This window comes from Megascapheus bottae, chromosome 10, assembly GCF_031878675.1.
Source record: "Megascapheus bottae isolate mThoBot1 chromosome 10, mThoBot2.hap1, whole genome shotgun sequence".
NCBI classification, from domain to species: Eukaryota; Metazoa; Chordata; class Mammalia; order Rodentia; family Geomyidae; genus Megascapheus; species Megascapheus bottae.
Window position 1 is genome coordinate 27,847,216 of NC_143518.1, and position 14,991 is coordinate 27,862,206.

Below are 14,991 nucleotides of genomic sequence, written 5' to 3' on the forward strand. Positions count from 1 at the left end.
AATACTGTCCCTTTTGGGTTTAAGCCATCATAAATGAATTATGGAGTAACTGGTATTTTCAACTTGGTGATAACAGATCACTGCTACTCTCTCCCTAGCAGAAATAGAATGCATAAACTTTGGAACTATGTAGATTATAAATCTGATAGAGGGTGTTAAAGGGAATATAAGCAAATGCTAGTAGACTGGGAGTCTCATAGATGATGTCTTCCATTTTTAGTTATCTGTTGAAAATGAATGGGCAAATAGAAGGCTCCAGGAGCATGTGAAATATCTGAACACTGTCAAGACTTATGTGGAAATGAACAGAGGAAGCAGAGGAGAATGCAGATCCTATGAAATTAGGAAGACTGAGGGGAGGGATGGGTTTGGGAAGGATGGGGTGGGGTGATGATAAAGGGGTTACATTGATCATAATGCATTGTGCTTATAAACTGATGTGTTGGGTGGTAACCCCTATGCACAACAACTTAAAGATAATAAAAATAAAATAAAGGCTTGTATGGAATATTATGAAGTAGCTGGATGGGGGAAGACTAAATTTCCAATGCCATGAGATTTTCATGTGCGTTAGCACCATATTATGTGTTCATGAGACATTTCTTTTGGAGCAGTGTCCACTCAGAAACAGTGAGGGATGTACAACAGGAGAATAAATCCAAGGTTCCAATTTTTTTAGCTGGGTTTTGTAGAGAATAGCTTAGGCTCCTTTTTGGGTTATTCTGTCTTGTACATTTAAGGCTGTGATTGTCCTTAATTTATTCTGTTCTGGAAAGCAATAGCTTTCACCTAAGCTACTGCATTTCGATTGTCAGAGTTGAATTGAATAACTATACATACATGTACATATATACATACATGTACATATATACATACATGTACATATCTAAATTCATGTACATATATAAATACATATACATATGCTATATGTTTGTACAGCTAAATCACTACCACACACCAATGAGGCCCAAACTGTCATGTCAAGGTGAACACTAATCTATTCATGCTTCAGATTTATCTACTCAGGACAATCTGTGGTTTTCCACCAAGGGTAATGTTCAAGGTTCATGTATAGGTACTTTGCTCCTTTTATAATTGCATGTATGTAGTTTACCCACCCATTTATTTATAATTAGGTATTTGTGTTGTTTCAATGTTTAAAACTTTACTTTTGTGAGAGATACTGTCAGAGGCCAAAGCAACTCTAGGCAGGTTCTGGAAATTCCAGGCTTCAATCTCAAATATTCTGATGCAAATGATCCAGAGAAAAGGCTGTTTCTTGGTATTAAAAACACAGAAATTAAAACCCCAAACCAATCCAAGTGATTCTGATATGTAGCAAACTGGGTTTATACTCAGTGGGAAAATATATCCATGAACAGGAGTGTTTTGTGAGGTACCCTAGATCTGGATTTCCTGAATTGGACTGTGTCACCCTTCTGTCCCCAAGCTATATAGAAGTTCATTCAGTCTTGCTGAGCTTCTTGTTTTTCATCTATAAAATAGGAACAATGTTAATATCCGACAAGCTAAGATTGTAGAGAATAATGTATATAAAACATATGCCACTCAGGTTTTATCACTTCATATTGCTTTGTTTGAATAGGTTCTGTATGATCAGGTGGTTGTTTCACCAAATAAAGTAAAACTCAGAGTTCCCGTGAAGATCAAGGAAATACAGAGAGGGGAAAGCAAATGAGAGAAAGAGGAGAACAAGGACATCACGGAAGAGATTATGAGTTGATAGTGAGAGAGAAACTCAGATCACTGAAGAGTTTATAACCTAGAGTGAAGTGACTGTATCCTGATGCAAGTAGGGAATATGTCAAAATTTCATGTCCATTAACATAGTTTAATCCTCCCTCAGATCTCAGCTTTCCCCATTCCTTCACTTCTACACACAGTTACACATATTCATAGACTCTTCAGTTTTCCCCTCTACTTTCCCCTTTCCTTTCAAGTCCATTGCCTACTTTGCAAAAGTCACTTTCTTCTGGCAAGTTAGAGATGACTGCCACCCTGTGTCACTGAACTTTTCCTGAGAACAAGAAACTTGTCCATACCACCTAAATATCTCTACTACTTAGCTCAGTAAATACTTCCTGACTGAACTGAGTTCTAGAAGTCTTGTGGTAACACTTCATTTATATACTCAACTCTCCATATCTATAGATTTCTGGAGTATTATATATACATATATACACATACACATACATGTATATATCTTTATATAGATATATATCTTTATATACATGCATAGACCTTTATATACATGCATGTATGTGTATATATCTTTCTATGTACATGTTATATATATTCTTTGCAAATACTTTTTGACCTTATGCATCTCACTTGAGCATCTATAGATTGTTGGTATGTGTGTATATATGAGGAGCAGTTGTCTATCTATACTGAGAGATGACTATATGCCTTTTTTCTCGACTTGATGGGCTTGTGATTGCTGGCAGATCTAGAGAAGCCCCAGACTTTTCAGATGTATACATTTTAATAGAGAATTAAGAATGGATAGTGAAAAGTTCTAGCATCCTTCAAAAAAACATTTGCAAATGGAACTCAAGTTATCAAGGGAGGAAAAAAACCATTCTTCTTCTATGGTCTGCTCCAGTGTGTTACTGCTCCAGTTGAAATTGTAGTTGCACCATAGGAGAATCTGTCATTCTTTGGTAGAAATATCATCATCATTATCTTCTTTAATGTCATTATCTTCTTTAATGTCATTATCACTACAAATCAAGTCTTTGTTCCAGTTATAAAAGGGCTTCAATTTTTTGGTGTAGATAAACCGAAATATTCTCCGGAAGGTTTTTTTAATAGTTGAGGAGGTCATTTTATAGGCAATTTCCTTTAGAATATGGTAGGTAATTTCTGCCATCTCTTTAGTCACAGGGTCTTCATCCCAGCGCAGTTTATCAATAACTGTAATCATAAGAGGGGTCCTTAGTTTAAGTCATCCCTCAGAATCCAAGAAGCTCAAGGCCTGGGTATCCCTGCCACCTTTCAGTGCCCACCTCCTCCTGTCTCCCTCTTCTCATTCTTTCAGAAAGTCTCATAAATACACACACATATACACACACACATTCATATTACACTAGTCAATAATGGAAGAAGTTGGAAGAGATCTAGACAATAGGGAATTGCTTGATAGTTATGATAATCATAAAATGACCTCGCACACATACTTTAATATACTGAGGTAGATACATATCCCTTGGCATGGGAAGATGTCTGTGACATACAAGGTAAGTAGAAAAGTTATAAAATAGTGATGATAACTTTAAAAATGAAATAGATCACTGCTATGATCTCTACAAGTAAATGAGATAGTGCATTCATCAAAATGCTACTATCATCATATAATGGAATGTGAAAATGATTATTTTTTTCTTCATAAAAGAAATAGGATAAAGAGAGACATTAGAAAGGAAAAGGAGATGGAACAAGAGGAGAAAAATAATACCAGATGAAAAACCCTTATAGGGAAGATGCAGAAAGAGTTGAGTTGCTTGGCATTGCATAGGTTATCAAATGTGTTAAATGAAGGAGTGAGGGAATGAACAAATGCAAAAGGAAGACAGTGATGTGTTATTGGAAGGCCATTGTAACAAATATAACATTAGGATGGGAGATGCTAGAAATGCAGGAAGCTGTGCATGCGTTTGGGTAGAAATACATAGGAAGCCTTCCGTTTAGCTTTGTTGTGCATCTACAATTGCTCTGAAAAACCAAACCTGCTTACTCTAATTTGTAATTCACTTGTTTGTTATTCTGACCATGGTGATTCAATTGGCAAAGGCACGAAGATGCCTCATACCCAAATATACTGAAAGAATAAACTCCCCCCTTTTCATTCTCTCCCCTTTAAGAGCAAGTTAGGTTATGGTCCACTACAATGGGAATTCTCCCAGGAAAGAGATTTTGCTTGTTTGATGTTGTAGCCCCAGCAATGAGGATAATTCTGTCATACAGGAGAGGCTAGAAAAATATTTGCTGGATGAGTACACGAAGTAACTCAACATTCCCAAAGTTCGTAGGTGGAAAGGTCTCAGAGATAATGACAGCACTGACCAGACTAAGAGAAATAAAGTAGAAAGAGAAGAAAAAGAGCTTCCTTTACCAATCCTTGCCAACCATTTTTCCATCTTGACATCCTTAAATAGATCCACTATGTGATTAAAATCACAAATCATAGATTTATTTTTACCCTATGTGATGAAGTGTCCCTGATTATATCCATACTTGCCTTCAAACATGACTGTCATTTCTTCTTTTAGTAGAAAACATTCACCCAATTTTGCCAAGTATCCTATGTATAAAGCAAAATTAGAATTACCCCCAAAGTATATGAAAGTATGCTGTGTGTTGCTGTTTGATTACCTTCTTGCTTTCTTTAAAGCAAAATTGCTCTAGGTTATCCTTGAGCCATTGAGTTATTGAAATAAAAGTATTCATTGAAATGTATGTGCCAGCGAGTAACTTCAAGGTGAATACACCTTAGCTACCAATGTTGTTGTTTTGATTCTTTCTCAAAATAGCCCTGGGTGAGGAACTGAGAAAAGAAAATAAAGTTTATATATGTTTTGTTTCTTTACACCTTGTGCTCTTTAGTACTGTTTGCATGTTTTCTTCTTTGTTATTTTGTGTGCATTTCAAACTATTATGTCTCCCGTGTTGTCTTTTCTTTTGTTCCTTTTATTTCCTCTTTCCATTTTTTTTCTCATTCTCATTCCCTCTTTTCAAGCATTTTTTGTTTTTTTTTCATTCTCTCCTTTCTTTGGCCCTTTCCTCCTTCCTTCCTTCCTTCTTTTTTACTTCTCATTTTTTTCTCATTCCCTTCCTTATTTTGTACCTACTATAAATAAGAACTTTTCTTGTGATGTATTTTTTAATGTGTTGATTGATTCTGTTTAAGAAAGTTATTGATTTAAATAATTTAAAACACTTTTTAATGATTTTGAATATTTTTTTGCCAGTACTGACCTTGAGCTCAGGGCCTGAGCACTGTCCTTGGACTTTCTCAAGGCTAGAGCTCTACCACTTGAGCCAACAGCACCATTTCCAGCTTTTTTTCTATGTATATGGTACCGAGGAGTCGAACCCGGCTCTTCGTGCATGCTAGGCAAGCACTCTACCACTAGGCCAAACTCCCGGCCCTGAATAATTATTTTTAAAATCAGCAATATGTGTACAAAGGACTATACAGAACAGATATACATTTTAAAATACTACAGAAAGCTGACTATTATGTTTCCTATATAAACTTTATCTTTTACTTCTCTGGAGTTTTCATTAAATATATATATTTGTTGGTCATGGGGCTTGAACTCTAGGCCTGGGCATTGTCCCTAAGCTCTTCAGATCAAGACTACTGCCCTACCCCTTGAGCCACAGCGCCACTTCTAGTTTTCAGGTGGTTAATTGGAGATAAGAGTCTCACAGACTTTAGTACCTGGGCTGGCTTTGAACACAGATCCTCAGGTCTCAGCCTTCTGAATAGCTAGGATTACAGGTGTGAGCCACCACGCCAGGCTGTGTTTATATATGTTTCACATTTGTAATCTTCTTTTTTCATGTGCTTTTATTGTCTTATCATATATTCCTATAAGCTTGTGTATTCTTTGGAACTTTATTTCCAGAAGTTTGGAATTCACCATGGTTTTCATCTGCTCTGTAGAAATTTCTAAATTTCATCTTTCGTTTTCTGTTTTGAAATACCTTTATAGAAAGCTTATGCTGTATCTTTTTAAAAATTATTAACTTAGGGATGTCCAATTTATTTCTGGAAAGCTCCAGGATAGAATTTAAAATAGTAGAAATACATACTTGACTTCAACTTTGAAATAAATGCTTATGACAGAGGGCTTTCTTTATATGTGTGCGTGGGTGTCTCTTTGCTCCTCTTTGGTGTACATAGATTGTGAGCTCTAGTGCCATTATTATTCAATTTATTATCTCCTCTGATTGACAGTGACCTCTATAAATATGATACGCTCTGTGGTTTCCCTATTGCTCCCTGGCTAGTCCATAGTAACTCATAAGGTGAATGGGACATCCTGCTACCAAGTTGGGAATTCACTAATAAGCTAAGAATTCAAAAATGAGGGCTTTACATTTTTTAAACTTCAGTGAACATCTTATGGGAAAATGCTTTAGATGTTTCCAAAATCAAATACCCAGAAATTTTTCTGGAATACCTCTGCTTCCACCTTAAAAAAAAAACAAACAGGTGGAGGAAGATGGCGCCAAGACAATAGGGACGCTGCCTAGCTCTCTCCAACAAAAAGAGAGAACCAGGGAGTCCCATGAGCCAACTACCTTAAGAAATCCACAACAATAAACTCAAGAAGCAATGGAGAAGGACTCAAACCAGAAAAGAAATCCAGATAAAGCTTATATCCAACTTTGTCAAAGAATTCGGAACGCGAAGACCCCTCCCCCACCCCTTGCCCCAGCTCCAAGCCAGGAAAGCCGAGGCAGAGGGCGCCCGGCCAGGCAGCCCCTACTGCTGCAGAAGCCAGCATAGGCTGGGCCAGCAGGCAGCAGAAGCAGACACAGGAACCAACAAAGACCAGACCAGCAAGCAGCAGAACCCAGATGCAGACCATAGGCGGCGGCTGAGATCCGAGGGGAGTAAATGATTCTCCAACACTGTGGAGCAGTCCACAGCCAAACGCAGAGGAGTGAGTAGCGCAGCGGGTAGCCCAGCGGGTCCCCAAACCCATCAGGAAAGCAGAGCTGGTGGCCAGCTATAGAATTTAACTCAGACCCCTCCACCCTGCCTGAGAAAGACTGGCAAGGACAGGGGGGCAAGGAATTTAGAATCCTGTCCCTTCCCCTAACAGCCCCCTCCCCCAGGCCATTGACTGGAGACTGACAGGCGGGCGGCACTAAGACCCAGCACCTCACCAAAGGGGACGGAGGTGTACCAGCCCCCACTCTACCAACAGCCTCCTCCCCCAGGCCTTGGACTGGAGACTGACAGGCAGTTGGGCGCTAAGACCCAGCACTCCACCAAAGGGGGCAGAGGTGTCCCAGCTCAACCGCCCAACAGCCTCCTCTCCCGGGCCACTGGACCTGAAGGGTGCGGGGCACTGAGACCCTGCCTTACAACAGCGAGTGGGGTGTGCGGAAGTCGAGGAGCCAACATCTGTCCCACTCAAATCTTGAGCCGGGCACCCTCCAGCTGGGAATCCCCAGCAGGACAGCATGAAGGGGCCACCCACAGTCACAGACTCTTGGCCAAAGCAGTGGAAAAACAGCAGGGAACTGAAGGGCAGACCAGTAGCCAAGCTATCCGTCTGAGAATCAGAAAGGCGTGGCTCCGCCCTCGGAGCCCAGGTCCTTGGTTGGGTTCCTCCCCTGGGAACAGAGCAGAAACCAGCTGGTCCAGCTGAGAGCCCCTAGAAACTCCCAAACTCCAGACTCTTGACCGGGGGTCCATCCTTGGAAGCAGCTCAAGAAAACCAACCATCCGCCCAGCACACTGGGACTGAAGCACACAGCTCCATCACACTGCCCACTGTGAGGCCACTGGTTGGGCTGAGAGCTAGTTGTGCAGCAGCACACAGCCTCTGGGAACAGGCCAAACACCTGCAAAAACTGCAAACTCTGACCTAGTCAGTGGAGGAATCAATTTGGCCGAGAACCACAGGTATACACAGATTCCCAGAACCACTGGTCCCAACCCAAGTAAAGACCACCACCTACCGACCACAGAGCGAACCTACAACAACAGTTCTTGATGCCTAGGAGAGCACAAAGACAATTACGACACACATAAATAATCAAAGTCCCACACAAAGTCCAAAAGGAAACAAGAGCGAAGGATGAGAGAGATGTCACCATCCCAAGAAATGACACCTGAAGAGACAAGAAATATGACTCAAATCAAGGAGATGATTTTGGAAATGACTAACAAAATTAAGGCTGAATTCCAAAAACAAAAGCAAGAAATTTCCAAGGAACTCTTCGAATTCAAAAGAGAAGTGGAAGAAAAGTTCAATACCCTCTCAGCAGACATGATCAGCTCAGTGTCCACACTTAAAGCAAAAATGGAGGCATTAAGCAACAGATTGACTGAGATGGAGAATAGAACATCAGGAACGGAAGATAAAACACAAGAGCTGGAACAGAGAATCACCACCTTGGAAAAATCAGTCAGAATCCACCAGAGAGAACTCCAGGACCTGGCAGATGCAGCAAAGAAGTCTAATCTTCATATAATAGGGATTGAGGAGGGCGCCGAATTTCAGGCCAAAGGAATGCAACCCTTATTCACCAAAATCATAGCAGAGAACTGCCCCAATTTCAAAAGGGAAAATACATTATTGAAGGTTTCAGGACTCCAAACAGGCAAGATCCTAGAAGGAATTCATCTAGACATATCATAGTAAAGACACTAGACCCGAATACCAAGGAATTGATCTTAAATGCTACAAAAACAAAGAAAGCAATACTACAATGGGAAAAAAATTGAATTACAGCAGATCTCTCCACGCAAATCCTAAATGCAAGAAAAGCTTGGAAAAACATCATTGATGTCCTGAAGACCAACAACTACCAACCCAGACTGAAATATCCAGCAAAACTAGCATTTACATTTGAGGGAGAAACAAGAATATTTCACTCCAAAGAGAAGCTTTATGAATACGTGCACACTAAACCAGCCTTACAAAAAATATTAATCAATCAAGAGCAAATTGTAGAACATCAAGAACCCCCATCAAGAAGCAAATATCTATAATTCACTAAACACAAAAGGGGAAAAAGAGAGAGAAAGAAACTTAGAAGTAAAAATAAATAACGACAATGGACACTGACCACTTCTCCATAAATTCCCTAAATGTGAACGGGCTGAACAATCCAATCAAAAGACACAGAGCAGCAGACTGGATTAAGAAACACCACCCATCCATTTGTTGCCACCAAGAGACCCACCTCACTGCCAAAGACAGAAAGAAATTCCAAGTGAAAGGATGGAAACGAACTTTCCACTCCAAAGCACCATGCAAAAAAGAAGGAGTAGAAATCTTAATCACGGACAAAATTAACTTCACAGTAAAATCAGTACATAAAGATAGAGATGGCGATTACATATTAGTAAAGGGTGCAATCCATGCCCATAATATTACAGTTATAAACATTTACTCCCCAAACACGGGAGCACCCAAATTCATCAAACAAGCTCTCTTAGAATTACAGAACAATTTAGACTCAAACACAATCATAGTGGGAGACCTCAATACACCACTCTCAACAAATGACAGGTCAACTCAACAAAAATTAAGCAAAGATACCATTGACTTAAACGACACCATAGCCCAGCTGGGCTTAACAGATATACACAGTCTTCCACCCAACGGCGAAACTTTTTACATTTTTCTCAGCAGCACATGGAACACACTCCAAAATAGATCATATAATGGTTCATACAGAAAACTTAAGCAGATACAAGAGGACTGATAGAATCCCATGCATTCTATCAGACCACAGTGGAGTCAGACTAATTCTGAACAATGCAGTCAAAGTCAAAAAATGTTCAATCATTTGGAAGCTGAATAACTCCTGGGTAACAGATCAGAACAGAAAAGAAATTAAAAATTTCCTTGAATGTAATGACAATCAAGAAACATCACAAAGGAATTTATGGGACACAGCAAAGGCAGTTCTAAGAGGCAAATTTATTGCACTAGGAATGCATATTAAAAAGACAGAAGAAGAGCATGTAAATAACCTTAAAAAATGAAACACCTAGAGGAGCAAGGAAAAGTTAATTCTAAAACACTAGAAGGACATAAATAACAAAAATAAAATCAGAAATATCAGAGATTGAAATAAGATCTACTATACACAAAATTGATAAATCAAAAAGTTGGTTCTTTGAAAGATTCAACAAAATAAACATACCCCTGGCAAGATTAATCAAAAAAAAGGAAAGGGGAGATGCAAATAAACAAGATTAGAGACCCCACGGGAACAATCACAACTGCTTCCCAAGAAATTCAGTCCATAATGAATAGGTACTACCAAGGCCTATATTCAAAGAAAGAAGAAAATCCAGTAAAAATGGATGATTTCTTAAATAAATATAGGTTACCCACACTGAACAATGATGAGGTAAACAAATTGAACAAACCAATCTCTTACAATGAAATTATGGAAGCAATCAGGGAAATGCCAACCAAAAAGAGCCCAGGTCCAGACGGTTTCACTGCGGAATTCTACAAGAAGTTTAAAGATGAAATAACACCTATACTCTTGAAACTCTTCCAAGAAATAGAAACAGAAGGAGCAATACCAAACTCATTTTATGAAGCTAATATTACTCTCATCCCCAAACCAGGGAAAGACCCAACAAAAAAAGAAAACTGCAGACCTATCTCTCTAATGAACATAGATGCAAAACACCTCAATAAAATATTAGCCAACAGAATCCAGAAACAAATTTAAAAAATCATACACTATGATCAAGTAGGCTTCATTCCACAGATGCAAGGCTCGTTTAACATTTACGAATCAATCAATGTAATACATCACATCAACAGAGCTAAGGATAAGAATTATATGATAATTTCTCTGGACGCAGAGAAGGCATTTGACAAAATACAACATCCATTCATGTTGAAAACACTGGAAAAAATAGGAATAAGAGGTACATTCCTCAAAATAGTTAAAGCCATATATGAAAAACCTACAGCCAGTATTATACTAAATGGTGAAAGACTGGAACCATTTACCTTAAAATCAGGAACTAGACCGGGATGCCCACTCTCTCCACTTCTCTTCAATCTAGTGCTGGAACCCTTAGCCAGAGCAATAAGGCAAGAAAAGGACATCAAAGGGATCCACATAGGGAAAGAAGAAATTAAACTATCCTATTCACAGATGACATGATCCTCTACTTAAGTGACCCAACAAACTCCACTCCCAATCTTCTAGAATTAATAAACTACTTTAGCAAAGTGGCAGGATACAAAATTAACCTTCAGAAATCAGTAGCCTTCTTGTACACCAACAATACACACAGAAGGCCAAATCAAGAAAATGATCCCATTCACAATAGCCCCCAAAAGAATAAAATACTTAGGAATATACTTAACCAAAGATGTAAAGGAATTATTCAATGAAAACTATAAAAGCCTAATGAAAGAAATTAAAGAGGACACTAGGAAATGGAAAGACCTCCCATGCTCATGGCTATACTGCCAAAATTGATATACAAATTCAATGCAATCCCCATCAAAATCCCAGACATTCTTTACTGAAAAAGAAGATATAATCCAAAGATTCATATGGAACAAGAAAAGACCTAGAATAGCCAAAACAATTCTAGGCAAAAAGAGCCATGCTGGAGGTATTACAATACCAGACTTCAAACTCTACTATAGAGCCAGAATAACAAAAACTGCTTGGTATTGGCACAAAAACAGACCAGAAGATCTGTGGAACAGAATAGAAGACCCAGAAGTAGAACCACATACCTATAGGCAACTTGTATTTGACAAAGGAGCCAAAGATATACAATGGAACAAACACAGTCTATTCAATTAATGGTGCTAGCAAAACTGGGCAGCCACATGCAGAAAACTAAAAATTGACCCTAGGCTTTCGCCATGCACAAGCATTAACTCAAAGTGGATCAAAGACCTCAACGTCAGACCGGAAACCATGAAACTGCTACATGATAATGTAGGAGACACACTGGAATCATAGGCATGGGCAAAAGATTCCTGAACAGAATCCCAGGGTCACAACAGATTGGAGAGAGACTCGATAAATGGGATTACCTAAAAATAAAATGTTTCTGTACAGATAAAAACATAGTCGCAAAAGTAGAGAGACAGCCAACGAACCAACTGGGAAAAGATATTCACCAATAATACATCTGACAAATGCTTAATATCCAGTATCTACAGGGAACTCAAGAAACTAATCCCCCCCCCAAATCCAGTAAACCATTCACTAAATGGGCAAGGAAACTAAAGAGAGAGAAGAGATTAAGACGGCAGAAAAGCATATGAGAAAATGTTCATCATCTATGGTCATAAAGGAAATGCAAATAAAAACAACCCCTAAGATACCACCTTACCCCAACAAGAATGGCCAAGATTTTGAACTCAGACAATGACAGTTTCTGGCGGGGTTGTGGAGAAAAAGGAACCCTACTACACTGCTGGTGGGAATGCAGACTAGTTCAGCCACTCTGGAAAGCAGTGTGGAGGTTTCTTAAAGAACTGAAAATAGACCTTCCCTGTGATCCCGCCATACCACTTCTGGGCATCTACCCTGAACATCATAACCCAAGATATGATAAGGACACCTGCTCAGCTATGTTCATCTCTGCACTATTCACAATAGCCAGGTGATGGAAACAATCCAGATGCCCTACTGCAGATGAATGGATACAGAAAATGTGGTATATATACACAATGGAATTCTACATAGCCAATAGACAAGATAAAATAATGCCATTTCGCAGGAAAGTGGATGAATCTAGAGCGAATCATGTTGAGTGAGACAAGTCAAGACCTAAGGAACAAAAGGCGCATGGTATCCTTATATATGGCTATTAAATCCAAAGAGTACAAGAGTGAGGACTCAATATCTACATACCCAATGCTATGGACATGGTAATGGAAATATAAACATAACTATATAGACATAAAAACCTATGACTCTATAGACATATTGTTTTATTTCATAAATTAATATGTTTCTATGACATACAAACCCTTAGCCTAATTTTGATTAAGTTCTAAATACTAAGTCCCAGTGATTGTACTTAGAGATTCCCTTCTTGAACACTCGTTTGTTAAACTTGTCATTTAAAATATGATGTAAAAATCAACATTAATAAATTCTTTAATAAAAAACCCCCCAAAACATAAAACTTTACTGGATTTGTTAGCTCTTCCTCCCTTGTCCCAATTTCTGTGAAGTTGATGCTGGTGTGTATTTTTAAGTTATCCTTATTCTTGGATTGTAATTTTTTAAGGTGTAGGAGTGAGTAACCCACAGTCTGTACAAATTAAAAACTGAAATCTGCCATGTTGAACATCTTTAGTATAACTATTTAGTCAGACTCACTGTGTGTTACAAAAGTACCAAACTTTATTCTTATCATACATGTTAATCTCTATATATCATAGATTCATAAGTAAATTAATTTTATAATTTTTTTTGCCAGTCCTGAGCTTGAGCTCAGGGCCTGAGCACTGTCCTTGGACTTTCTCAAGGCTAGAGCTCTTCCACTTGAGCCTCAGCATCACTTCCGGCTTTTTTCTATGTATGTGGTACCGAGGAATCGAACCTGGGTCTTCATGCATGCTAGGCAAGCACTTTAACCACTAGGCCAAACTCCCGGCCCCAATTTTATAATTTTTAAAGAATGTTTCTAACTTTCTCCCCCTATTCCATACCTTTAAAGACAAATTAAGAAATATAAGAATGAAATCTATTTACCAATTAAAATTACTGCTCCCCTCCTCAGATAGACTCGGGTACTCTCCATGAATCCTAAGGTGTCAGATATTAAATCTGTAATTTGGTTTTCATTAGAAGTAAGCTGAAAATTAAAAGTAGAAAAAAGTCATTTCTCAACTGTTGAAAAGGCATATTTGTGCTTTCTAGAGACTTCAGGGCATAAGAACTTACTTGCTTATATTAAATCAGGACAAATTTAAAACTTTTTATATGCAAACTGTGTATACTGCAGGCCGCTTGCAAAAATTAATCTTATGATCTGATAATCCTAAACCAAACAAATATCACAGCATTGGTAATCAAAATCATACTTGTAACCTGAGGTTAGCATTCTTCCATTCCTAGTTATCTACCATTGTCCATGCTGGTTTTCAGAGGACTGGTTCATAAAGTGGTGGCAAAATCATATCAACTTTCAGTGTTCTGAAATTCTCTTCTTAACATTATATCCATTGTGTTTCAAAGTAGGTGGGTTGAAGGAAGATGAGATGATTATTCAGTGGGGAGGAGGGAGACATTTTCTCTCATTTTTCAAGCCCTTTCTATAATCATGCTTTCTCTATGCTGTTTCTCTAAAAACAGCCCTTCCCCATCTCTCACCTCTCATATCTTTGAACATTCTTATGTGTTACCTATAATTCTTGTAGGAAAAGACGGAGGCAACTTACAAGATTATTACAGATGTTGACTACCACCAGCTCAAAATTGTAATTCTCATCTTTCAGCAAATACGACGTAGACCACTTCAGTTGGGAGGCACAGATATCTAGTGTATATTTGCATGCCTGTGAGATAGGAACATGTCAATGAAGATCATCTGATGTTATATAAAACTGTATGTGTGTACGTGTGCATATGTGTGTGTGTGTGTGTGTGTGTCTGTTTACAGAATTAAGAAAAACAAGATCCATGGTTTTACCTTGACTACTCTTTGCTCCTTATCTTCCAAAAACAGGATTAGGGGTACAAGGCCTCCTAGGATCACGTGATTTAGCATCCATGTGTATTGACTCATATCTCTAAGTAATTCACCAAAGTGTCGAATGGCCATACTCCGAATGCCTCCATTATTCTGGAATACACGCAGAAGAAAAGAAAGAGATCTTATTTGAGCATACTCAGACAGCTTTCTCTTTTCAGTAGTATGTAGATATGCTCTATAAGGATTATGATGTACATGTGTACCTACATAGAATGATTCTAATTTACTTTTAGGAGAGATGAATCCAAGTAGCCAGCTCTTCTTACTTATTTATGCATTGTTTGGCAGTACAAGGGTTTGAACTAACAGTCTTGTGCTTGCTTACCCAGATGCTCTTATAGCTGAGCCATTACTCCAGTCGATTTGTTTTGGTTATTTTTTGAGATAGGATCGGCTTTGCACATACCTAGTGATAGTCTGCCTAGACTAGGATTCCTGTTATAGGTAAGGTAACTGATGTATACCTCTGTGGCAAGGTATCTTGCACATGTTTGTGTCAGAGCTGGCCT

At 38.6% G+C, this 14,991-nt stretch overlaps 1 protein-coding gene across 1 annotated transcript in view; it reads right to left on the reverse strand.

The window, feature by feature from the left end:
• Positions 1-2,504: 2,504 nt before the first annotated feature.
• Mroh9 (maestro heat like repeat family member 9) overlaps positions 2,505-14,991 on the reverse strand; it is a 49,307-nt gene continuing 36,820 nt past the window's right edge. Inside the window, exons 18-22 of the mRNA XM_090340466.1 lie at positions 14,420-14,572; positions 14,169-14,285; positions 13,480-13,582; positions 4,262-4,324; positions 2,505-2,937 (exon numbers count right to left, since the gene is read on the reverse strand). Coding sequence (XP_090196592.1) covers positions 2,675-2,937; positions 4,262-4,324; positions 13,480-13,582; positions 14,169-14,285; positions 14,420-14,572 — 699 coding nt within the window. The 3' untranslated portion in view covers positions 2,505-2,674. The remainder of the gene's footprint in view (positions 2,938-4,261; positions 4,325-13,479; positions 13,583-14,168; positions 14,286-14,419; positions 14,573-14,991) is intronic.